We start from the raw sequence: 26,163 nt of genomic DNA on the forward strand, positions 1-26,163 counted from the left end.
GTTGCTGCAGAGTATAATAGTTTGATATATAAATGATGTGGGCGACGAGACGAGTTGAAATCTGGGTGACAGTCTGTCTGTCCGTGCAAGCTGTAACTTTAGTAAAAGCTAAGATATCTTGATAAAACTTGGTACACGTGTTCCTTGGCACCATAAAAAGTATTTATTTAGTATTGTAGATGGGCCTAATCGGACCTCTGCCACGTCATTATTCGAAAACCTGTAAATTGCCATAACTTATAAAACTGTATTTTCTTTGGTACAACGGATCGCATTAAGGAAAGAGACGGCGACGGATTTTTAAAAAGTGGGCTTGGCCCCATAAGAGGTTTAATGTACAACGTCTACCAATAGGGATGACGTGATTTTGACAGCTTGGCGGCTTATGTAAAATTCTGTTGGTGTGTTTAGTAAAGCCTGCCATTTCATCATGTCAAGTTTTACTTTAATACAACGCTTGGAAATTGCCCTAGATAATTACACAAATTCACGTTCTCGAAAAAAAGTTGAAAAAATATTAATTGAAAAATCATCTCAAATGAGGCCCATTTCTGGCTTAATTGCTTCGTCAACAAACAAAATTTTCGCTATTGGGGTGAGTCAAATATTCGTGTGGTTCAGGAAATACAATTGTGGTATGGCGGTTTCGAAACCTTAAAGGTTTCCGCCTTTAATCATTCAGCGCACTATAGCCGAAATTGGTTGTACATTTTATTCAAACTATACAATTATCTGCATAATAAATCAAACATAACCTATTATGACCAAATTTGAGTGTTTTATTTCATTTGAACTTCACATCGTTCTTGTTGGTAGACCCTTTATATATCTCGCAAACCTTTCAAGCTATATCTCCCAAATTTGTACAAGACAAATATTATTGACACCTCTTACGACAGTATGAAAAAAGGTGAAATCAGATGATAAATCCGGCGGTGTCAAAATTGGACAATGGACGTGGCACCGCCCACCTTATGGTGAAATCTCATATCTCCGGACCTACTCAACCAATGTCAGTACGTAGCAATATCCTAGGTTAAAGTACGAAAATGGGAAAAATTAAACTACAATTACACCTACTTCGCATTTAACACAACTTAAAATTCCATCTGATTCATTCACTTTTCAGTATATAAATCAAGCACCAATGAATATATCGGGATAAAACTTTGCATATATAGTGCCTTTATGGTATGTATGTCATCTGTGAAGTTTTGATGAAATTAAATTGCCAAGTTTTCTTTAAAATTATGTGGGTTAGCTCTGAATATAGATGGAGTTGCTCTAAACCTCATATCGCTATTTTAATGATTTCCGATCCTCTAGTTGACTTTTTCCACATCACTCAATATATTATATTTACTTTTAATTAATTTTAATAATTTTAGCTGACGCGAAGCAAACCCCTATTACGGTTTTGAACTCCAATCAGCTGAATTGTAGTTGAAGCAATTCAACTTCAGATCAACTCCACTCTTTTTTTTGTATTAAGATTATTACAATTTAATTTAGTTATTGCTCACGAAAATGGACATTAGTTTTGATTTATAAAGGGTGTTTTTTTTAAAGGTATGGAACTTTAAATTGCAATAAAACAACGATGGATTATTCGATTGACATGAATTTTATTTATCCGAAAGATAATCTTGTGGCATTACATTTTAAATATGATTTCTGAATCGGCAATAATACGGCGAATGTTGTCTTCCAAATGGTTGAGCTCATAGACGAATGACTTTACATAACCCCACAGAAAGTAGTCTAGCGGTGTTAAATCACAAGATCTTGGAGTCCAATTCACAGGTCCAAAACGTGAAATTAGGCGGTCACCAAACGTGTCTTTCAATAAATCGATTGTGGCACGAGCTGTGTGATATGTTGCGCCGTCTTGTTTGAACCACAGCTCCTGGACATCATGGTTGTTCAATTAAGGAATGAAAAAGTTAGTAATCATGGCACTATACCGATCACCATTGACTGTAACGTTCTGCCCATCATCGTTTTTGAAGAAGTCGGGACCAATGATTCCACCATCCCATAAAGCGCACCTAACAATCAGTTTTTTGGATGTAACCGTGTTTCGACATACTCTTGAGGATAACTTCACTCCAAATGCGGCAGTTTTGTTTGTTGACGTAGCCATTCAACCGAAAGTGCGCTTCATAAAATGCGCGATAAAATGAACGTAGTTTGCGATACGTATTTCGCACAGAACCAGTATTTTCGAAATAAAATTGCACTATTTGCAAGCGTTGTTCAGGCGTGAGTCTATTCATGATGAATTGCCAAACCAAACTGAGAATAAATCACTTGACATCTGTTAAATCGAACAGTAATGCCAACTTAAAGTTCTATACCTCCAAAAAAACACCCGTTATAACGATGACAAGAATGTTGGGGCCAAAACTGATGTGCTGCGCATACGAGAAAGCCTTTGTGATCACTCAAATCGAACTTCCTAACACCAAGTAAGCCAAAGTTTTATTGGCAATTAAATGGCTTTTAAATAATGTTTATTACAGATTCATGAGTTATTTTCGTTTAAATGAGAAATCATATTGTTTTTTTACTAAATGAGATGAAGGAATGTTACTCTCTATTTCCTTCCTGCCGATAGTTATCAAGAATGCATTTTAAATGATTTTAACTTTGAGCTGAAGCACTCTACGATCCTGCTTTTAAATATTATGAACACCATATTTGTGCGGTGTGGATAAAACACAAATGACTAAAAAAGAACAAAACGCTTAAAAATTTGAATTAACTCAAAAAAGTATATCCCTAGTAATAGTATATTGTATCAACTCTTTATGTTCGAAACACTTGCCGCAGTCCCTTAATTTTATTTTAATTTTTTTCGAATTATAGCTTTTCACGTCCAGTTTCGAGATTTTACTCCACGAGCTCAACAAATTTTTCACATTTCTTTGGACTTGTACATAATAATTGATTAAAATAGTTTGAAATTATAATATCTTTTTACTCATTTTCCATTTCCTATTAATATTTTTCCTAAATAAATTTATTAATGTTTAACCACAACTGCTTGCGAGTAATTGAAACTACTTGATAATCAACCCCGCTGGCAAAGAGGTGAAAGCCGTAAAAAAGGTTAAAGTATGACAGCACTTGAGCCGAAATTTTTTTTGACGGGTTGAGTTGAAAACCGTAATACTGAATTTCAAAACTTCAACCAAAATGCAGTTGGGTTGAAAACGGTAATAGGGGCCTTTTTTAGGCCGTAGGGAGGCCAACTTTGTTCTCTAGAGTTCTCCGAGCTTCATTCCATCGTTGGCACTTAAAGAAGGTATAGTTTGCATCATCGAGTGGTTCGTCTCCGTAAATACATGCAGAGCTCTCGGCTTTACCCATATTATACAGGTATTTTCGAAAAAATCCGTGGCCGTAGAGCATCTGTGTTAGGTAGTAGTTCACCTCGCCGTGTTTTCTACTGTGCCATGTCTCTATATCTTTGATCAATTTGGCGGTCCATCTCCCTTTGCGCTCCCTTGTCCACCAATCTTGCCAAAATTAGAGTGTTTGCTTTTTTGCTTGTTCTTTTGCTTGCATGTGTATTTCCCTTCTATTTTTTTTCCATAACCAGAGTTGTCTTCTCTCCTTTGCGAGTAGATCTATTGGGATTACGCAGCTTATCACTAGCACTGCGCAATCGGATACAGTGCGGTAAGCGGAGGCGACTCTCAGGGCTGCTGTTCTCTGCACCTTAGCAACTACTTTCCGTCTATGTTTCACATTTAATGTATCGGCCCACAGTTCACTACCATATAATAACACTGACTGTGTTGTGTCCATGAGCAGTTTCCTTCTGCTTGCAAGCGGACCTCCGATGTTTGCCATAAGTCTTGAAAGCGACATGGTTATATTGGCTGACTTTTTAGCAGCGTGCTGAATTTGAGCCCAGTACGTCAGTTGTTTGTCCATTCTTATAGGTAGTCTTAGGGTTTTCTAGGCTAAGGCCGTGTGAGTCCAACCATGTCTGTGTTCGCAGCATGACTTGTGTTAGTTTGCGTCTGGCTATGTCGGTATTACGAGCTGTTATGACGGCAGCGATGTCGTCCGCGTACCCAAAGAGGTAGCAGTCGTCTGGCATTTCGACGTTTAAAATTCCGTCGTAGCTGACGTTCCATAGGTCTGCTCCAAGTATGGATCCCTGCGCTGCGCCGGAGGTGATTTCCTTTCTTTGAGGGCCGTCACTTGTGTCATATAGCAGTTCCCTGTCTTTAAGATAGCTTCGTATCATTTTCATCAGGTAGGGGGGATAGCTGCGACCTTCTGCCGGTTTAATTAGCACTGCTTCTGGCCGTACTCTAATTTTATTTCCCCGTTTTTGTTTCTGAAGCTTGTTAGCTTTCTGCCCGTCTTGTGTAGGCAGGAGTTTGTTCTGCGATTTTGTCTCGTTCTGTCTGGAAGGAAGAGCTGTCACTGGCGTTGAAACATTTGCATTTTGGTTGCATGCTTCTAGGGATTTAGTTGAGTTTGTGCGCCTTGTATCTCTTTCTGCCTTTATCCAGTTCCGTTGCAGGATAGCTATAATGTCAAAGAGCTCGTCTAGCTCGGATACCCCATTTTTCACCACGGTGCTTATGTTTTTCTGTCTTAACATTGCCATCTTCATCTTTTTGGGGGTGGCGCGAAACTTTAGAAGCGCCTCATCCTCTTCTGCTCTCATCTTTACGATAAACTCCTGCCTTGGAAAACTGTGTTCGTTTCGCGAGCTTTGGTCGAGAGCCGGGGTCCTGTTGTCTGTTTGCTTGTTTGCATCTACTTTTTCAGGCCCAGGGGAAGCGGTTTCTTCCATGCGCGTAGTTTGGATTACCCTCTCGTTTTCTATCTGAGCCGGCGAGCGCATGATTTTGCTTTGCCTTCTGAAAGCGTTCAATTCGTCGTCCGCTTGTGCTTTTGGGTGTTTCTCTAGTTTGTTTTCTTTTGTTTCGTTTTTCGTATTCATGTTTTAAAGGGTCCTCTCTTCAAGCCGCTATCTCCGCTCGATCGTACAGTTGCATTTTCGGTCCCTGTGGTTGGCTATGCATTGCAGGGAGGCCACACGAGGGTTGACACGAAACCTTATGGGAATTCGTGTACAGAGCCAGGACCATAGCACTAGTTAGGATTTAAATCAACTGAACCTGTACCGCCAAACTAATGGCGACGTAGTATCGAACGTACTTGAAGACCTACCATGGTTTTAACGGGACGGAGGCGACTGTGACATTATCCTGAAAGCCATTTTTGCAAGATGTCACTCTTGCATACTGAGGTAACAGAATGCCACAGCCGCCAGCCCAAGTTCAACGTTTCCAAATCATTTGTCAAAATCGTGGTCCTACTTCGTTGCTTTATTTGTCATCTGTGCTGTGCTCTTGGTCGGGAGCTGCTTATTTTATATTTGCAGCTAACCTAAGAACTTAGGCCGTCCACAGCTCGCCAAGCTGCAGCCCTTGGTGGCCTGAGCTCAGCCAATAGGGCTCATAGGGGCCATAAAATATGGGAATATAACTAAGTAGGTAATAAAATACCCAATTTGATTGTAATCCATTTACGATTTCGTCGAAAATTAATGTTGACTTCTTTCGCAACAGTTTTGACAATACCTGAAGCTATTTCCGCGGCTTTGATCCTTGTTACTTACTTGTTTTATTACTATTATTTTATTTTTTATACTCTCGCAACTTTGATCACCTAACGGTTGTTTGTAACACCTTAAACTAATCGAGTTAGATATAGGGTTATATATATATATAAATGATCAGGATGAAGAGACGAGTTGAAGTACGGGTGACTGTCTGTCCGTCCGTCCGTCTGTGCAAGCTGTAACTTGAGTAAACATTGAGATATCTTTATGAAACTTGGTAGACATGTTTCTTGGCACCGGGAAACGGTTGGTATTGCAGATGGGCGTAATCGGACCACTGCCACGCCCACAAAACGCCATTAATCAAAAACAAATAAATTGCCATAACTAAGCTCCACAACAAGATACAAGACACTTATTTGGATCAAATAAGGGAGGGGCATCTGCAGTTTAAAATTTTATATAAAAGTCGGCGTGGACCAACCCCCTAATAAGTTTAATGTGCATATCTCCTATACCATTGAAGCTATAACAACAAAATTCACTCGGAACAAATGTTTTTAGCATCTCTATCGGTGTGAAAATAGTTGAAATCGGGTGACAACCCCGCTCATTCCCCATATAACGGTACTGTTAAAAACTACTAAAAGTGGGATAAATCAAGCACTAAACAAGCCAGAGACATTAAATTTTATCTTTGGGATGGTATAATATGATTTTATAGGAACCACGCTCAAAATTAGATATTAGGCGTGGCACCGCCCACTTTTAGCTGAAAAATCATATCTTGAGATCTGCTTAACCGATTTCAACCAAATTCGGTACATAACATTATATTCATATTTCTATGTTATAGTGTGGAAATGGGCGAAATCGGATTACACCACGCCTATTTTCCATATAACACCATTTTAAATTACATCTGATTTTTTCACTTTCCATTATGCATATCAAGCAACAATGATTATATCGGGGTAAAACTTTGCGGTAATAATACTTTTAAAGTATGCCACCTTGTGACCAAAAATTGTCTAAATCGAACCAAAACTGTTCAAACCCCTAGGTAATGAATATGTGAACCCCAGTGCCCATAGTTGACCTTTTACCGAAAATATCGGTCAATCCACAAAGAAATCTTAAACGAGTATACCATTTTATTATGCGAGAGTATAAAATGTTCGGTTACATCCGAACTTAGCCCTTCCTTAATTGTTAAACAAAATGTATTTTCTTTGAATGGAAATAAGCTTGAGTTTGCATGGTAGAACGAAAAAGCATCTTTCGTTTTGCGGTGGTGGTAATATATTATATTAGGTAAAGTAAAAAGTTCGTTCGGTTTTTTATTGTTATTTCAAAAGATGATAACTTTGTGTACATTTGTTTGAGTTAAGTCAAATATGCGCCGTTTTGTTCGTAAACTTGTTGCCAACAAGATGCCAACTTCATTATACTCCTCTCGTAGAAGACTGCGTTCCTATTGCCAAAAAATTCGGAGAGCCAATTTTCACAGGCCTCTCTTGAGGCCAACTTCTCACCATTAAGCGCGTTCGCCATGGATAGAAAAAGATGGTAATCCCTTGGTGCCAGGTCCGAACTATAAGGTGGGTGCATTAGGACCTCCCATCCGAGCTCCCTTAGCTTCTGACGCGTCACCAAAGCCGTGTGTGACCTGCCGTTGTCCTGATGGAACACAATTCGGCCTCTGTTGATCAAAGATGGCCTCTTCTGGATGAGTGCTGCGTTCAAGCGGTCCAGTTGTTGGTAGTAGAGGGCTGAATTTAGCGTTTGGCCATAGGGGAGCAGCTCGTAGTGGATGATTCCTTGCCAATCCCACCAAACACACAGCAAAACCTTCCTGGCCGTCAATCAGGTCTTGGCCACCATCTGGGCCGCTTCCCCGAGCTTTGACCACGACCGTTTACGCTCGATGTTGTCATAAGTGACCCATTTTTCATCGCCAGTCACAATTCGCTACAGAAACGGGTCGATTTTGTTGCGATTATGCAGCGATTTGCAGATGAAAATTCGGTCCATCATGTTTTTTGCGTTAGTTCGTGTGACACCCAAACATCGAGCTCCTTTTTGAATCCAAGGTTATGCAAATGGTTCCTAACGGTTTTCTGGCTTATCTTAAGTTCCTCAGCAATTAAATAAGTGCTCACGTGACGGTCTGTTTTCACAATTTCCATGATTTTATCGCAATTTTCGACGACAGGCCTCCCGACGCGTGGTGCATCTTTGACATCGAAATTACCGGAACGGAACCTAGCAAATCACTTTTGTGCTACACGTTCGTTTACAGTATCGGGCCCATAAACTAAATTAATGTTTTCAGCCGCTTTGGCTGCTTTTTTGCTTTGATCGAAGAAAAATTGTAAAATATAGCGAATTTTCTCTTTGTTGGTGTCCATCTTTGACGAGCGCTCACCACGAACTGAGTAAATCAATCGAAAAACTGTCAAAGACAAACTTTTAGTGCGAATAAACACGTTTTCAGCGCCGTATAGTATGACATGATGCGACACGTAACACTAGTACTATGGACAATAACGCCATCTCTTAGATAAAAACCGAACGAACTTTTTGATTGACCTAATATTATTAACCGTTGTACTAAATGGGCTAAAAAGTCTTTTTACAAACCGAAAATCTCTATCCTTGTCTTAGAGTTCTGATCTTAGCTAGAATAATATCAAGGCACCATAGCATTTCATCAATTTTATAAGATTTTATAAACTCAGTTGGGTGACCGTGAAATTAAATCGGGTGAGTTAGATAACAGCATAGATAAAAAAAACCGGGTGTTCGATGATCTGTATGATGCTGATGAAACGCAATAAGTACGAGATTCGGTGAAAGTTGGACGACTTTTCCAAAGCGATGGAAAATATAACAATCTCTTTATCCAAACAAAAAACTATATAGTGTGCGATATTAGATCGATTGGACGACGGCAATAAAACTAAGCCAAAGGCTTTTCAGTCCATGTATTATCTATGTATATGTATACGTATATGTACATGCCACGTTTTCTCCGGGGTAAACAGTAGTTTTACTGAACCGAATTTAGTAAAATTTAGAACACTGTGTCCAGGAAATGTAGGACTGTTTATATTTGAGTTATGTTGTAAGTAAAAACAATTCTTTAATTAAAAATTATATGTTTCCAAACATAAGCATTTGTTCAAATTTAAAGAAAAAATAGTAATTATAATTCTTATACTGGCAATAATGTTTTCGCCTTATTCGTAAATAATATTTTCACTGTATTGAATAGTTTATCATACTAGTATTTAGCCACAGCTACGCGTGGCCGGATGTACTAGTACTTACATATTATAATATATATTGTATATGTATATTATATACAATCAGCAAAAAAAAAAACCCACACACTTTACAGAGTGGCTATATATAGCGAAAAACTTCGTTTCATGTTATCTTAAGTAAGACAGTTTTTTTTGAGTGTCAAGCCATTTTATTAACTTAATGAATGTTTATATAATAAACTTATAGTTTAACACTTGTTTTAGCGAAAAACGCGAGCACACACACGTAAAAACCACAGAACTAAAATTTGTTAAGAACAATAATACAGTTTTTAAAAAAGTTATTTGCATATTTTACGTTTTTTACGTTTTGTATTTAAAAATGGAAAAAATCTCTTAGTATTTTGTAGAACACCCCCTCCTCCTAATATCTTTGGCCATTCGTTTAGGCATGGATTCAAATAAGCGTTGAATATAATTTTTATTAATTTCTCCATTACAGACAGCTTCAATAGTTTTTTCCATTTCTTTTAGACTTTTTGGACGCTTTTCTCTTATCCTTTTGCCCATATAATGCCAGCAGTTCTCAATTGGATTGAGATCTGGACTGTTTCCTGTGGGAGATTCAATTCTATAAAAATCTTTTTGGTTTGTAACCTGTGTTTGTTTTGGCTCTATGGCAAGGGGCTGAATCATTCTGAAAATAAACTTTTTGAGTGTGTTCGAACATCTGCTCAATAGTTGGCAAAACGCCTTATTTTAAAAGTTCAATGTATTTTTTGGCATTCACAGATCCTTTAAGAATAATAAGCTGCCCAACTTCAAACTTGGTTATAACCCCCCATACCATTAAATAGGGCGAATGCTTTACGGTGGGTAAAACACAGCTTTCCAAAAAACGCTCTCCTTTCCTACGACGCACTGTGGCATTCCCGTCGGGTCCAAACAAATAAAATTTTTTTTTTCATCGGAAAAAATAGAAACAACCAAGTTTTATATGATTTTGCCTATTCTAGCCGCTGTTTCTTCATTGGGGTAATGAGAAGTGGCTTTTTGGCTGGTCGTTGCGCTCGTAATCCAATATTATTCAAAACATTCTGCACAAAACGTGTAGTTATTTTTACTTCAGTAGTTTTGTAAAATATTGAATTGATTGTTCAAGAAAGTTGAAAGCGATCAGTAATGTATATCCGTTAAATTTGTCGTTCATGACGAGGTTTTACTTTTCGGACGCCCACTGCCCTTTTTTCGATTAAAGGGGTTACACGGGTTTCGTCGGGTAAAAAAAGGCCTATCTTCAAAATTTTTTTTCTATATAAAAAATTATTTATTTAGTTCAAACTTTTTTCTGTTTTAAAGATAAACATTTAAGAATAATTTCTGAGATTTTCAAAAAAATAAAACTCCGCCATTGTAAGGTCACTTCCGGTGACCCCTCGGAAAAAAGGTGCGTCTGCGTTATCAGCATAACTCCTGACAGGATCATCTAAAATGACAAAAAAAAAATTATTTGTTTTAGTTAAGACCATAAACTCGTGCTTGAACGAAGGAAAAAGAAAGTTTAAATTCGAATTTTGGCAGACCTTTTTCCATCGCAATGAAAATTTCGGTCAAATTTAATCGACATTTTTTTTTTTAATGGTTGTAATTGAAAAAAAAATCCTAATTTTTCCAATCACTTATATCCAATTCATGAGATATTTGACGTTTGGATAATTTATTTGATTGACAACACCATGTTCAACTTGGCTGATTTTTACAAATGACTCAAAAGAAAATCCCGTAAGTACTGAAATATACACGTGCAGATACAAACGGTTTCAGAAATAACAGTAAACCAATGGAGTCACATAATAAAAAAGTAAAATCAGACAAATAGTGTACTTTGAGCGAATGGTGACAGTTTAAAAATGGAATATTAGAAAATTTTCGACTGCCTGTGTTTTTTTCTCTGAGAGTATAAATATTATAATACAAATTGCTTAAATATGACATATAAGCTCAAACCATATTATCACTATTAAATGACGACAAAGGAACATTTTTCGTTATAACTTTTTCGATAACTTTGGCTTCAGCTTACTTTAGACATAATCTCAGTAACAAACGAAATGAACTTAACTGTAGTTTGCTTAAAAATTATAGTAATACTTATTATTGGCCACCAAATTCAATGAAAAATAGAAGAACTGCACCGAATAATAAATTCCAAAGAAAATAATACTTTTGTGAACCACTGTATATACTTGTACATATATTTCCGTCAATTAATCAAACAGCATAAAAATTAAGTTTTAGGCTAAGTTTTTAGTAGCATTAATACATACACTCGCCAGAAAAATTATCCGTACACCTCGACATGAAAACAATAAACTGAGAAATTTGTGATCAAATAACTTATTATGTATAAAAAAAAGCCTCCAAAAGTTTTATTCAGTATTTTTACTACACTTTCCATGAGTTTTTTTTTTTAGACATACACTTTAAAAAAAATTTCACAGAACAAAAACCAAAAAATGCTCACATAATGAAACAGAAAAAGTATTCGTACATTTTGATTATAATTAAATGTAATTAAATTATTTTGGAAAAATTTAATATCCTAATAACTAGTAGGATAGCTCTTACGTTTTAGGACCTCGGCAAGTCGATGTGGCATTGAATGAACTAGTTTGGATGTGTCATGATTTGTAATTTTCGCCCATTCATTTATGATCACATTTTTGAGCATTTCTCTGGAGGTTATGGTGTGTTGGCGGATTCTGCGCTCCAGTAAATCCCACAAATGCTCGATGGGGTTGAGGTCTGGAGATTGAGGTGGCGAGCGCAATTGATTTTTTATGTTATAAAGCAACCAAAGCCTGGTATTGTGCGCCGTGTGCTTTGGATCATTATCCTGTTCGAACCAAAAATCATCACCAAGCCCCAACTGCTGAGCACTTTCCTTCAAATTATTTTTTAAAATACTTAAATAGCCGAATTGATCCATTATTGTATCTATAAAAACGAGTTTGCCTACTCCTTCTGCCGCCATACACCCCCATACCATCACACCTCCTCCGCCATGTTTGACGGTGGGTAAAAGATTTTCTTTATCAAGTGCAGTACCACTCTTACGCCACACCAACTTTTTTCCTTTAATGCCAAAAGCACAAAACTTGCTTTCGTCGGTGAATAAGACACGTTCCCAAAACTCCCGAGGCTTGCTGATACATTTGTTTGCAAAATCCATACGTTTCTGTTTATTTACTTCGGATATAAAGGGCTTCCTACGCGCTACACGTGCGTGATACCCATCTTTCTTCAAATATTTTCGTACAGTATCTTCATGGAGATCCTTGTCGAACAAATTTTTAATATTTTCACATATTTTCGAGGCAGTAAGTCGAGGATTTGTTTTTACTGACTGTAATATTGTTCGTTTTTCTCGAACGGTTAATATACTCGGTCGACCAGAGCGTGGCTTTGGCACAATCGACTTAGTTTTTTTGAATGCTTCCACCACATACTGCACAGAAGAATGTGTCCTTCCTATCATTTTACCTATTACTCGGAATGATTTGCCTTCTTTTCTGAGTTTAAGAATAATTTTTCTTTCGCCAGCACTAACTACTTTAATTTTAGGGGTCATCGCGAATTTATGCACAATGAAAAATTATAATAACTTTAAGGTCAACCGTCAAGTTCGAGATCAATTATACAATACAATATAAGCGCTTAAGGGAATGTATTTGTCACCATATTACAAGGGAAATATCCCGTTTTGATATGTACGGATACTTTTTCCGTTGAATTTAAGTAACAGTGTATAGTTTTTGTTCTGGGAATTTTTTTAAAGTGTTTGTCTAAAAGTAAAAAACGTATGGAAAGTGTTGTAAAAGTATACTATTTTTATACATAATAAGTTATTTGATCACAAATTTATCAGTTTATTGTTTTCATGTCGAGGTGTACGGATAATTTTTCTGGCGAGTGTATGCTTATGTTTTTAGCTTTGTCTTTTCGTAATATACAGTGGCTCACAGCTTATTTCAACTAGTGCCTTGCAAAAACTTTGATGCTTTATATCTAGTGAATTAAGGGTTAAAATAATTTAAATGCAGATTATTAGTGTGAATCTTAAGTGCCCTGGAAACGATCAAATAATTATGTCAAGCATTGCATATGTGTGAGTGAAGTCTTGCTCGCAAACGTTCAAATAAACACGTCAATTATCATTTAATCGGGTCTGCTGCAGTTTTATTGAAAAAAAAAACGCAAAAAGAAAAAGAAGAAAGAGTGGATATAAGTTTAGTACCAAAAACAGAAGCAATTTATACATGAATATCTTTTAGACGAATTGAAATTATCAAGGGAAGGAAATTATCATAACTTTTTGTGAATCAGAAACCTTCAATGAACTTTTAAATATGATAAAGCCATCAATAGAAAAACAAGACAAAGATTGTCGGTAACTTAATCTTAAAATCAAGTTAATGGATCATTAACTCATAAATTATATCAATTAATTCATCTTTCAATTGTCACTATGCAAATGATCTTGTTCTTGTCAATCATGAGTGGAGACCGTCAGATTCAAATATCAAAATTTTTTGATATTCATCAAGCATAGCTGACAACAAGTCGGTGTAGCGTACGTGTAGCCAACAAAAGCCGACAACACCAAACACTTAAAGCGTTGATGGAATTATTTGACCGTCTCCAAGGCACTTTAAACTTAAAAAATATGTTTTCTTTTATTTTTTTTACCATTTTTTTTATATTGTATGTGTATAAACAATATGAAAACGGGGGTGGACAGAATTCCTCTAGTTTATAATCTGGAGAACTTGACACTCCTAATATGCATCTATTGGGTCGTTCACTTAGTAATTTCGTTTTTTTTTAATGCAATTTAAATACAATTTTTTTTATTGTATAACGTGAAGGGTCGCGTTAGACAAATTTAATATTTCAATAATCTCTCGAGTTGTTATACGACGATTTGTATTAACCAACACTTCATTTTATCCACATCAAGAGGCCTTCTAGTACGTGGTGCATCCTCAAATGCTGTTCCTTTTTCCATCTTCGATAGGGCACCAAATAAAAACTATTCCAAAAAATTTAAGAAATGTTTTTACAAACAAGCCTGACTAATCAGCTGTTTAAATAAATAACGGAAAAGCAGTTAGGTTTGAAGTTGGCTGCGAAAAAATCAATAAGATCAGCTGTTTTCATCAAACGAAGTCACTTAGTGAACGACCCAATATAATAGGGCGAGTATAGCTGCTATTTGACTATATAAACATTATACCAAAATGTACTTTACAAGTGAATATTGACTGACTATCACAAGCAATTGAGACGTCTGTTCCCATTTTATGTATTTTAGAGCATACTCTTACCTTATTATAATCCGTTCCCACGACAGTGGGGTCTACGTAACCTGAACGGACCCGGATTTATTCCGGCCAAAGACTGTTATCTCGGCAGAATTCTGCCGCTACAACAACAACAACAGCAACCTTATTATAAACAGTAGGTAGAAATATCAACATCAGGACTTTTGGAGTTTTTTTACATTGAATATCTTAAAAAAAAAAAATATGTACTTTAATTTTTTTTAATCAAAATTAACACTTTCTACTTAGTTGTAGCTTGATATAAAAAATATGTTTACATTTTGAAAGAATTAATAGACAGGAAAATATTTGCTTTAATGTACACTTGTTTGTTCTTTAATTTTATATTATGACTTTCGAAATTTGCCTTAAATAAATAAAATAAAATAAATACTTAAGATACGTTCATCTATAGTATTGTGAAACTGAGAAAAACTGAAAAAAATTTATATGATATTTATAAAACTGATTTTTATGTTATTTTTTGTTTTGAAAAATTTCTGCCTTTTTGCACGCCAAAAGAATTATTACTACATTATTTTTAAACTGAAAATAGTAATATATTTATTTTTAATATTCGTGATAATTATCTCCTTTTTATTCAGCAATGAAATCCCCGAGATTTATCCAAGAGCGATGTATTAAAATTTCGCGTTAAAACTAGCTAGTTGTATTGCCATGGTGTTGTGCCAAACCAAATAAAACGTTCATTTAAAAACTCCTTTTTTTACCGAAAATAAACAAACTTATTTAAATTTTATATTTAGTACTTATAAATTTACCCAACTTTTAATCTTTTTTTCTGTTGCAGCAATGAAACCACATGAAATTCAAGAGAAACTAGGCTTAACTAGAATAAGGGATCGCAATTGGTATGTTCAACCTTCCTGTGCAACCACAGGAGATGGGCTTTATGAAGGTTTAACATGGCTTACTTCCAATCATAAATTATGAAATATCTTAAACATTAATTAGATAATTCTATATAAGATACACATGCTTACCATGCTTTTTAGCAAACGAACAACAACAGTAGCAATAAGAAAATTTTGTAAATTATATTTAATAACTAATTAGAAGGAAGTTTGTTTGATTATATATACGTTAAAAATATAAGTTATATAAATCATATAATTTGTAAATATATGTTTAAATAAATTTAAATATGAAAAAACATAACAACTTAAGATTTACAGACTGTGAAGAGCTTTCTTAGTTAAGAAAATAAAACCGAATAATTCTATAGTAAAACCAACTATACTACGAGTATATCATATACTATACATAGGACTAGTAGTTTTGAAATGAATATGTCAAACTGACTGATACGTGAATATTGCAGAAAGATTTGAAAACGTGAGGAATTAAATTATCACTAAAAGATAATAGTTTTCATTAACATGGCATTCCATAAAACGTTTCGCAACAATAACAGTGTTCGGAGTAGCTCTTCACATACCAGTAGAATATCAAATTATTTGAACCTTGATCTTGTATTGTAGCTACAATTTGAGTACAGAAAAAATTAAATTAAGGGACCATAGTAAATGTTTCGAACATAAAGATCTACTATTCCTAGGAATATACTTTTTGAGTAAAAAGGTTTGCTCTTCGTCTTCAGCCATTTGTGTTTTAATTCACTGAGCACAAATACGATGTTCATAATATTTAAAAGTTCCTTAACAACCATGGGTATGCGCCAGCCCAAAGTTAAAAGCATACTTTATAACTACCGGCAGTAACGAAACGGAAAGTTTGTGGTATGGAAGCATCATCTCATTTAATAAAAAACAAAATTTAAACATAAATAACTTATGAATCTGCAACGAACATTATTTAAAAGCCATTTAACTGTCAATAAAATTTTGCCACGAAGGCTTTTTCTTATGCCAATCACTCAGTTTTAGCCTCAAGTGTATGTTATATTTAGTATATTACAAGGTAGTTGGCAACGCGGTTACAGCGTTAGAATTCTATATCAGCCTCTCAATTGTAAAAAGATTTTAATGTGTTTGACAATACTCTACGCTGACAAACGAGATCTAGGAACACTAGAATATCAAATGACTGGACTAATTCAAGATCGACAATCAATCTAAGATTTCTAAAATAAAATCTCCTCTCACTTATCCTTAATACTAAACAAAATTGGTTGCATAGACGTTAGTCAGGAGTCCGTCCGGCTACTCACTGAATTCTACAGAATAAAAGCCCTTGACACATTCGTACGAAGACTCAATTGTGTTCTTTAATGGTTATTGAGTATGAAAGAACCAAGAGACCTTCCAGAAGCACTTTATTTATTCATTCCGAAATAAGAAAATCAAAAATTCAGAAGCAACCATTCTAACCATCAAAATGGATTTAATGACTTTAACTATATACCACCACTATCACCAAGGAATTATACAAAACCGCATCAATTTCACTCGTAGTTGGCATATCTGTCACCGGATCAACAATTATATAGATCTCAATACCACAACTATACCTACAAAGACCAAACCCTTTATGTGACCACAGCAATACCAAGAAACACATAACCCAAAATTTTTTAACCCTCCTTAGCAAACGCTGCAACAGTCAATCTGAAATACTGTCAAATCCTAAAAGGCTAGATATTGTTGATCAACAAGTGAGCACGAAAACAATAATAGTAGAAATGACTTCGCAAAAATCAGCTGAAAGTAAACCATTCCTGAAAAAATCTGCCAATTATAATCAACCCTCACGATCAACACCACCAAACCCACAACCGAAATCGGAACCAATGGATATCTAGCATAAGGACGAATGTAGTAAACTACGCAAATAGGCCGAATTTTTAATATGCAGGGAAAAGATAGAAAAAATCCAACCTAACAAGTCCACCAAGTAAACAACAAAGAAATTTTCATGTAAATAAGAGTGTAGAGTGAGCCATATCAAAAAAATTATGACTATTATAACAACAACCACAATGAATATTACTCCAGAGAATGTTAATGAATATAGAAGGCGCAAATGTTAGCTGTGCTAAAATGTAAACTATTAGAAGGAGAACATCGAAAATGCGCAAATTCGAAAGTTCAATTACACCACATCAAAAAGGTACCTTCCCCTCATGATAATCGAATTCAACAAACTACACCACTCTAAGCAGGAACCAAGTAAATTGTCACCACCTTATAAAGGAATGACTAATATACTTGTATGTATGTATGCACAGTTGTTCTTTGGCATGCGTGTTAGGGAAAATTAAAATAACCAAAAGAAATAATAGATTTTAAAGAACATTTATATAATGAGGAAAAAATGAAAATTAAATTAAAATAAATTTAATAAAAAAGGTTTATAAAAATTAAAAAAGGAATAAAACTACATCTGTGCTGGGATGTGAACCCAGGCAAATATTTGATCTGAATTTGCAAAAACGAGGTGTGCTATACAAGCAGCACCACCGACGAACATATGTAGATAAAATGATCCGAAACTCCTCTATTTGTTTTCTGAGAGAGCTCATGAACTTTCAGCGCTGCCAAAAAAAAACCACGAGTTCATGAGCTACTGAACAGACAAGCAAAACAATGAACTACCACTTAGAATCCCACAGAAATAAATTTCGAAATAATTGGGTAATTTCTGAGATCAGATTTTTGGTGACTTTTACGTATATTTCTAATCTTTATTGAAAGAGATTTAATATAGTTTTGTTTTTAAGAAAGAACGGTATTTTGTCGCAGAGTATTGTTTTGCTTAGCAGTACTAATTGCCAACGTATATACTTATTTTGGTTAGAATTCCCAGCAAATTTTATGTAAACTTTGACTTCCGAATAAATTATCGAAAGATATTTGTTTATTTAGTATATAAAAACTAAGAAATGTTCATGTTTAGCTTATTTAAAACTTGTAAGTGTTTTGAAATATTAAAAATTTTTTTTTTTGTTAAAATTAGTTTTATAAATTAATTTAGAAAATCTTTTGTGATTAAAATATACACGTACATATATTAAGAAGTAATTAATTATCTATTTTTCTGTAAAATGGAAACCGAAAAATACCCAGGAAATACATTAGGTTAGGTTAGGTTAGGAGGTCGATCCCAGAAGGGATCCCACTTGGACAGCTTAAGACGCCAGTCCGTTATGATACCTACGACTCCTATAGTCCGGATCAAAAGACCCTTACAAGTCGACAAGACGTCTTGTGCTGACTACAAACTTGTTAAGACGGCCAATATCCATTACGGATAGGTATTCAGGGCCGCCAAACGTGTGATTGCCGAGATATTTCAATCGCAGCCTAGCGAATGCCGGACATTGGAGGATAAAGTGCTGGGATTATTCCACCTCGCCCTCTTCCATACAACTTTGGCAACTGGAATTGGGTAGTACACCAAGCCGTACCGCATGAGTGCCCATTGGACAGTGTCCAGTGAGAACTCCTACAATAGCGGCTAGATGCACTTTGCTCAGGGCGAGAAGTTCCCCCGACCTCCTGCGATCCACTCTTGGCCAGAAGGATTTCGCAGTCGCACAGGACCTAGTCGTCGACCAACGTCTGCTGAGTGCACGCGAGGTCCATTGAACCAAAGTTAGAGCGCAGGACGCTAACGGAGATCCAACCCGATCCCATTCCGATGTGAGCGGGGCAAAGGTGCCCTCCTGGCTAGCTCATCGGCTTTGCAGTTTCCAGCGATTCCGCTGTGACCAGGCACCCAAACGAGCCTGATGTTGAAATAGCCAGACGCTACCTCTAAAGAGGACAGACACTCCTTGACTAGCTTTGATTGCACGGTACGCGCGCTCAAAGCTAGTATTGCTGCCCAACTATCAGAGTGAATGCTCACTTCTACAAACGAGGCTGCACTACGCAGCAGTACTTCTACCGCCGCCTTAATAGCAGCCACTTCCGCCTGAAAAACACTACAGTGATCCGGTAGCCTGAAGCTAAGACTGACGGAGAGCTCCTTACAGAAAACCACCCCTCCAACCTTCCCTCCTAGCCTCGATCCATCCGTGAAAAAGCTCACCGCGCCTCTTTTCCAACGGCTTCTTCCTACCCACATGTCCCTCGTTGGGATATGAGCGGAGAAGGAACCGCCTCGAGTGGCTACAGTGACGCAGTGATCTATATTTTCCGGGATGCCGCTGAAGGAGGAAAGAATTTCGGAGTGCCCTTGTTCGGACCTCTTCAAAAGCCTAGCTTCCCTGAGCCTTAGAGCACACTTCGCGGCAATGCACCTACCGGCAATGTCCACAGGTGCTATGTTTAAAATAGCATTAAGAGCTAGTGTCGGTGTGGTCCGCAGTGCACCGGAGATTCCGATGAGCGCCGCTCTTTGAACCCTTTCAAGCTTTTTAGCCAGTGTGGTCCTCTCGAGCGCCCTCAACCAGACGAACACACCATAGAACATTATTGGCTTAACTACGGTTTCGTAGAGCCAGAACACCACCTTAGGTGAGAGTCCCCACCTTTTCCCAATAGCCCCTTTGCAGCAGTATAAGGCGACCGAAGCCTTCTTAACTCTCTCCTCTATATTTGGCCTCCAGGAAAGTTTGCTATCGAGGATGAGCCCTAGGTATTTCACTTTCTCAGCAGGCTGAAGAAGTTAACCCCCGAAGGAAGGGAGAGGCACATTTGGTATCTTATACCTCCTGGTAAATAAAACCAATTTGGTTTTACTTGGGTTGACGGCTAGGCCGCTTCTATTCGCTCACCTAGATACCACGTTCAGGTACCCTTCGGTGAGCTCGTAAACGGTATTCAGGAACTTTCCCTTAACCATAAGAACCACATCGTCAGCGTATGCTGTCACCCGACAGCCTTGCGTCTCGAGTTCATAAGTAGGTCGTTAACCACCATTATCCAGAGCAGTGGGGAGAGTACTCCCCCCTGCGGAGTTCCCCTATTCACTTTTCTGGTGGCCTTGGCACCACCCCACTCCGCTGCGACAGTTCTGCTACTATCTGCATTTTTTAGATACCCCACTGGAGTAGTGTTTTTTGCAAGAATGCGCCTAAATCGTGAGGACTCATGACAGCCCTCTACACTACCGCAGAAGGCTCTCCAAGAAACTCTCTTGGCCTTCTTCAACTGGGAATTGTAGATGGCCAGTCCGGCCTTGTACAACGCCCAGTCGTCGCCAGAGCCGCTTCTACGGGCTTTGTTGAACAGTCTTCTGCTCGAAGATCTGATCTCCGTTAGCTCCGAGGTCCACCAAGGGGGTTTCCCTTTGATTTTCTTAGTTCTCAGAGGACAGGAGCTGTCAAGAGTAGTTCTACTAACAGAGCGGAAAATCTCGACGAGCTCATCAACCGCATCCGCCGATAGGATCGAATCCCTGTCGGGTGCGGGTGGCAGAGCTGATCGAAGCTTCCTGCAGTACCGGACCCAGTTGGTATTCCTAAAATTTCTATAGGTTTTGAGTTCCGGGCATGAGGCTTTCAAGCTGAAACCAATATATCTATGATCCGAGAATGAATGGTCGTCTAGAACCCTCTATTCCGAAATCAAGGGAGCGATTTCCCTAGAGGCTAGCGTAATGTCAAGGACTTCCGCCCTGCTAGCAGTAACAAAAGTAGGGCTGTTCCCCCTATTACAAATAGAAAGATCTACTCTACAAATAAAATCAAAGAGTGACTCATCTCTTGTGTTAATGTCCGAGCTCCCCCAGACGGTGTGCCTTGAATTTTCATCCGAGCCTATTAAGACACCGGCTCCTTTGCGCCTGGCCTCTGCCAGGGCTCTTCTCAGCAGGTTCGGAGGTGGCTCCACCTCGTCGTCGTGCGGCATGTAGGCTGAGAACAGCCAGAGTTCTCCAGCGCTGTCCTCCAGTCTAGCAGCGACGACGTCCTCGTTGCTGAAATTATGTAAAAGAAAAACGTTAAGTTCGTTTCTGATCAACAAGCAGGCTCTGGTTCTACCTGTACTGTTTGCGGCCAGGAGCTTGTGGCTCTTTGTCCTTAGACCAGAGATACCGTTGCTGCTCAGCCACGGTTCTTGGATAAGGACAACGTCGGCTTCGTCCCGTCCTAGACGAAGCACTAGATCGGCGGAGGCCGCCTTCGAGTGCTGGAGGTTAATTTGGAGGATCCTCATCCTCCAAACTCCTCTCCAGCAGTGCGAGTTTCGCACCTTCATCCGTACTATCGACCCCAGCAGCTTCAAACAGACGGTCGAGACTGAAAACGGATCCATCATCGACTGACGATCCGCCCCCCGTGTTCACCGTATCCGAGAGGATGGGGTCGATATCCATTTTAGAGTGGGTCGCTCTCCCACTCTCTTTCACCTCAGCTGGTGGCGACGGGCCATCAGCCCTGGCTTCATTTGGGAGAATCCTGAGGACGACCCTCTCGAAGCCATAGCTTATGGCCCCCTTTGCACTGCTGAGAGGAGCGAGGGACTCCTTATTTAGGAGTATCAGCGCTTGCCGATATGGTTCCTCGGTCCTCTCCAGCCTAACCACCTTCCAGTCCTGGGTGGGAAGAGATGGATTGCAGTACCGCAATATCTCTTCAATTTCGGTCGGGGTGGAGGGTTCGGCCGGAAGCCAGACACGAGCACGAGGTCGCATCGGAAGATCCGATTTGGCCACCGCCTCGAGCCTTGCTCCCTTCCATATTTCCCCCACCCTGGCTACCGCCTCCTTATAAAGGAATGCCGACCGTTCGTCGGCACACCTTACAAGTTTGTGTAAACCGAGATTCCACCCGGCACTTTCACATCTAGGGGGTGGTCCAGGGCTTCCCCTGACCACCTTCATGAACACTGCGGAGATAGCAGCCGCTACCCGCTTCCACTCTTCATGGGAGATGGCTCCATCTCCCCTGCTGCTGTCGTATACCCCGAGCTCAATTGAGCTGGCGAGTTTAGCGATTTCGCTAAACATCGGTGCCGCTCCGACTCGAGGCTTCTTACCGAGGGAGGATTCCCCCTCCTGCGACCTCTGTCGCTTCATCGACGCGGGGGGTCCGCTCGGCCCCCCTGTCCCGACATTGACGTCGCTTAGCACTCTTTTGGCCCACTCAATTGTGCTAGCATGCTGATCAGTTTCTTGGTCAGCCTGCTTGCCACCGTAGCGCTCCAAAATCTTGATAGCCAGCCGACGGTCCGACTTCAGCTTTTTAGCTGTAGTCTGGCGTTTCCCCCCGGAGCCCTTAGCTTTCACTGAGGACCCCGCGCCCTCCATGTACTTAACAGAGGTTCCTCTGCTAGTGCTGGCGATTCCGCCGCGCACTTCTGCCCTGCCTAAGGTGTCCGTCGGTAGATTCCTGCCCACTCCCCCCACGTTACCGCCCCTAGCGATGGTAAGCCGGTCACCTCCGGAATTATTCTTCTCACCCTTCGGCGGAGACGGTTACGTCCCCATCGGTGAGGATGCCCCCCCAGGGAACTGTCCACTTTTGAAGAGGTCGATTTCGACCCGCTTCCTCCCTCGTCCTTGTTTAAGTTTTGTTGTTGTTTTGTGTTCATTGTAATTGGGTCCCCACTCCTGGAAAGGTAGTCACCTTTAAATGGTCCCAAGGTTGTCTCGGTTACGAGGCCAAGGCGAGGGTTGACGCACGCCCTTATGAAGCAGTTTGAGCCCAGGGTTCAAACCGATCCATCTAATAGTCCAAGCTAAGTCCGTGTCGAGCAAAGGTCAAATCCGTAGGAGTTATAAAGGCCGTGAAGGCCGCAGGTCATTTAGCGTTACCCAGGATGCACCGCGTGGAGGCGAACCTGCTCTACATCCCTCAAATACATTAAAAAGTCTTAAAACGTATTTCTTTCACTAGTGGCACCATTGTCAAATGTTATAAAAAATGTGGGCTTTGACAGCGCTCTCTCAAATCAAAGAGTTTTGGATCATTTTATCCATGCCGACGATAATCAAGAACTAGTGCCTAATCCAGAGATATTATCCCTGGTCTAATCTGTGAACTCAAAAGGCAATCGTCGTTTTCTTATTTCATATGACCAATTTGTATGTATATATTACTTATGTATGTAGGTCCCTCAATATGCTTTTTGTAAAAAAATCAAACATTCGCGCAAGCAAAAAAAAAAAAATTGCAGACACACCAATAAGAATCGAGCAAGCTCACCCTATATTTTTAAAATATTTCATTTTACAACGCCAACAAATTCACTCATAAGGAACGCGTATGCTACAAAACGAAGTGCGATCGTTTATAACTCTTCACTGCGCTCTTTTTTCTGTGCGCCTGATCAACCACATTTGGTTTTTATATGGAATTCCTACCACAAATGGACGAAAATGAAGTTTAAATAAAAATTAATTTTACCACTCTCAACCCTCGCATTTGTATGGTGCCCACAAGCTGCTTCCTCACAACATTTGCTAAAAATCAGAAATTAAAGAATGTGTCTGTTGTTCTCTTCAGAAAGGAGAATTGACAACATGGTCTATTAGCGACTTGAAATATTTTTTAAATTTACATCATATTACTCATTATATATGACATTATATTATAAAATTTATATAAAATTGCCATTTATATGAAATTCCTTATTGTTTCTACAATATATATATTCTAAGTACACTGCATATAGTACTATTATATGTTTACTTATTATCATTATTTCATAGTCTTTAGATTTAGCCAATTTTATCTAAATACGACGCTATGAAAATGCAGCCCAATCGGTACTCGGAGTATTTCAAAAGAGCATAAGTCAATTTTAAATAGCAAATCACTGCAAAAACGACAAACGCGACAACATAGCCGACCGACATTGTCGCAAAATTGTGGATTCAAACAAATTTTATCAACTCCGCGACGATGCGCAAAATTCGGCATCAATATGTATGCGATGTCGTATGTATGTATGTTTGTCGGCAAAATTGTCTTTTTTTTTAACGTTTTGTCAGAACTCAATTTTTTGCTCCGCCCTATCTCCTCGCGAACTCGCCGTTACTTCAATGGCATGCCATCATGGATAGAGGCGTTTCAACGGAGGATTTATATTGTATTATCATATTGATTAATTTGTACTGAGATATACTGATATCTTAGGGCTTATTTATATAATATTATAGTATTTACGTAAAAATACAAATACACATAAATTTATACTTATTTAAAAGTGTTTAAAATAAACTCGATTAATAAAAATATATGTGAAATAATTACGTGGCAGTTCGCCCCAGATCCCTCCTTGCCTGCGATCTTTCAACTTGCTTCTCGCTTGTGTAGACAAAAGTCATTGTTTGTGCGGGGCAAGAAGAAGCAAGCATCAGCGTACGTGTATTTAAGAATGTATGTGTGATTGTCACATTTGTGTAAATACGCAAAATAAGGGAATATGCAAAAAACCCAAACATATGAACATATGTATTTTCCTGAAATATTCTAATTATTTCAGTGAGTAAAGTATGCTATTTAAGTAACTGAATTGAGATCAGCTAAAATGTTAAATAAAATAAAATAAAAATAAAAATTAAAATTTATGATTTACAGGATTCGAACGTAAGCGTTAGTGCCCAAACAGTCCCCGACATTCCTCCCTTTCTTAGTTACCGCCGTATCAAACAAAATTTGTCAAAAGTTATGCCTGCAGTTGCAACGCAGAAATCAGTTGTTTTCTTTTGTTTTCATTTTACCAATGTTGCCATTGTTCTATTTGTATACACGATTTTTCACACATTTAGTTCTTTAGTTATAATTTTTCATAATGTAAAAGCTCAAAACTAAAATCCAACTATTAACAAGTAAGGAAGGGCTAAGTTCGGATGTAACCGAACATTTTATACTCCCGCAAAGTCAAATGGTATACTCGTTTGAGATTTCTTTGTGGATTGACTGATATTTTCGGTATAAGGGCAACTATAGGCACTGGGGTCCACATATTTAGTACTTAGGGGCTTGAACAGTTTTTGTTCGATTTAGACAATTTTTGGTCACAAGGTGGCATACTTTAAACGCATTATTCACGCAAAGTTTTACCCCGATATATCCACTGTTACTTGATTTGCATACTGGAAAGTGAAAGAATCAAATAGAATTTAAAATGCTGTTATATGGGAAATAGGTGTGGTTGTAATCCGATTTCGTCCATTTTCGCACTATGACATAGTGATATGAGAAGAATGTCATGTACCGAATTTGGTTGAAATTGGTTAAGCAGATCCCAAGATATGGGTTTTCAATTAACGCCCACTGACTAATTTTGAACGCGGTTCTAATAAAGTCGTCTCATACCATTCCAGAGATAAAATTTAATGTCTCTGGCGTGTTTAGTGCTTGATTTATCGCGCTTTTAGTAGTTGTTAACAGTACCGTTATATGGGGAGTGGGCGGGCTTGTCACCCGATTTCACCTATTTTCACACCGTCAATAGAGGTGCTAAAAACATTTGCTCCCAGTGAATTTGGTTATTATAGCGTTAGCGGTTTAGAAGATATGTACATTAAACTTATTAGGGGCGAAACCACGCCCACTTTTTAAAAAAAAGTTTAACTGCAGATGCCTCTCCCTTATGTGATCCTTTATACCAAATAACAGTCTTGTATCTTATTGCGGAGCTTAGTTATGGCAATTTATTTGTTTTTGATTAATGGCGTTTTGTGGGCGTGGCAGAGGTCCGATTATGGCCATCTGCAATACCAACCGTCTTATGGTACCAAGAAACATGTATACCAAGTTTCATGAAGATATCTAAATTTTTACTCAAGTTACAGCTTGCACGGACGGACGGACAGACAGTCACTCCGATTTCAACTCGTCTCTTTATCCTGATCGTTTATATATATATAACCCTATACATATCTAAATCGATTAGTTTTAGGTGATACAAACAACCGTTAGGGGAACAAAACTATTATACTCTGTAGCAACAAGTTGCGAGAGTATAAAAGTTTAATTAAATATGTACAATAAAAAAATAAAGTGACATTAAAAAAGACAAGTAAGGAAGGGCTAAGTTCG

At 38.3% G+C, this 26,163-nt stretch overlaps 2 protein-coding genes across 8 annotated transcripts in view; one reads left to right on the plus strand and one right to left on the minus strand.

The window, feature by feature from the left end:
* Arf6 (ADP-ribosylation factor 6) overlaps positions 1-15,428 on the plus strand; it is a 31,109-nt gene extending 15,681 nt beyond the window's left edge. For all 7 annotated transcript variants that reach the window (XM_014241079.3, XM_036372801.2, XM_014241075.3 and 4 more), the window contains exon 5: positions 15,058-15,428. In XM_014241079.3, coding sequence (XP_014096554.1) covers positions 15,058-15,200 — 143 coding nt within the window. In that variant the 3' untranslated portion in view covers positions 15,201-15,428. The remainder of the gene's footprint in view (positions 1-15,057) is intronic.
* Positions 15,429-21,161: 5,733 nt separating this feature from the next.
* Positions 21,162-22,457, minus strand: LOC118682873 (uncharacterized). Its single transcript, XM_036372796.2, has one exon. The coding sequence runs from the start codon at positions 22,419-22,421 to the stop codon at positions 21,309-21,311; it is 1,113 nt and encodes a 370-aa protein (XP_036228689.2). The 5' UTR covers positions 22,422-22,457; the 3' UTR covers positions 21,162-21,308.
* Between the last annotated feature and the right edge of the window lie 3,706 nt (positions 22,458-26,163).

This window comes from Bactrocera oleae, chromosome 4 (assembly GCF_042242935.1).
Source record: "Bactrocera oleae isolate idBacOlea1 chromosome 4, idBacOlea1, whole genome shotgun sequence".
NCBI lineage: Eukaryota > Metazoa > Arthropoda > Insecta > Diptera > Tephritidae > Bactrocera > Bactrocera oleae.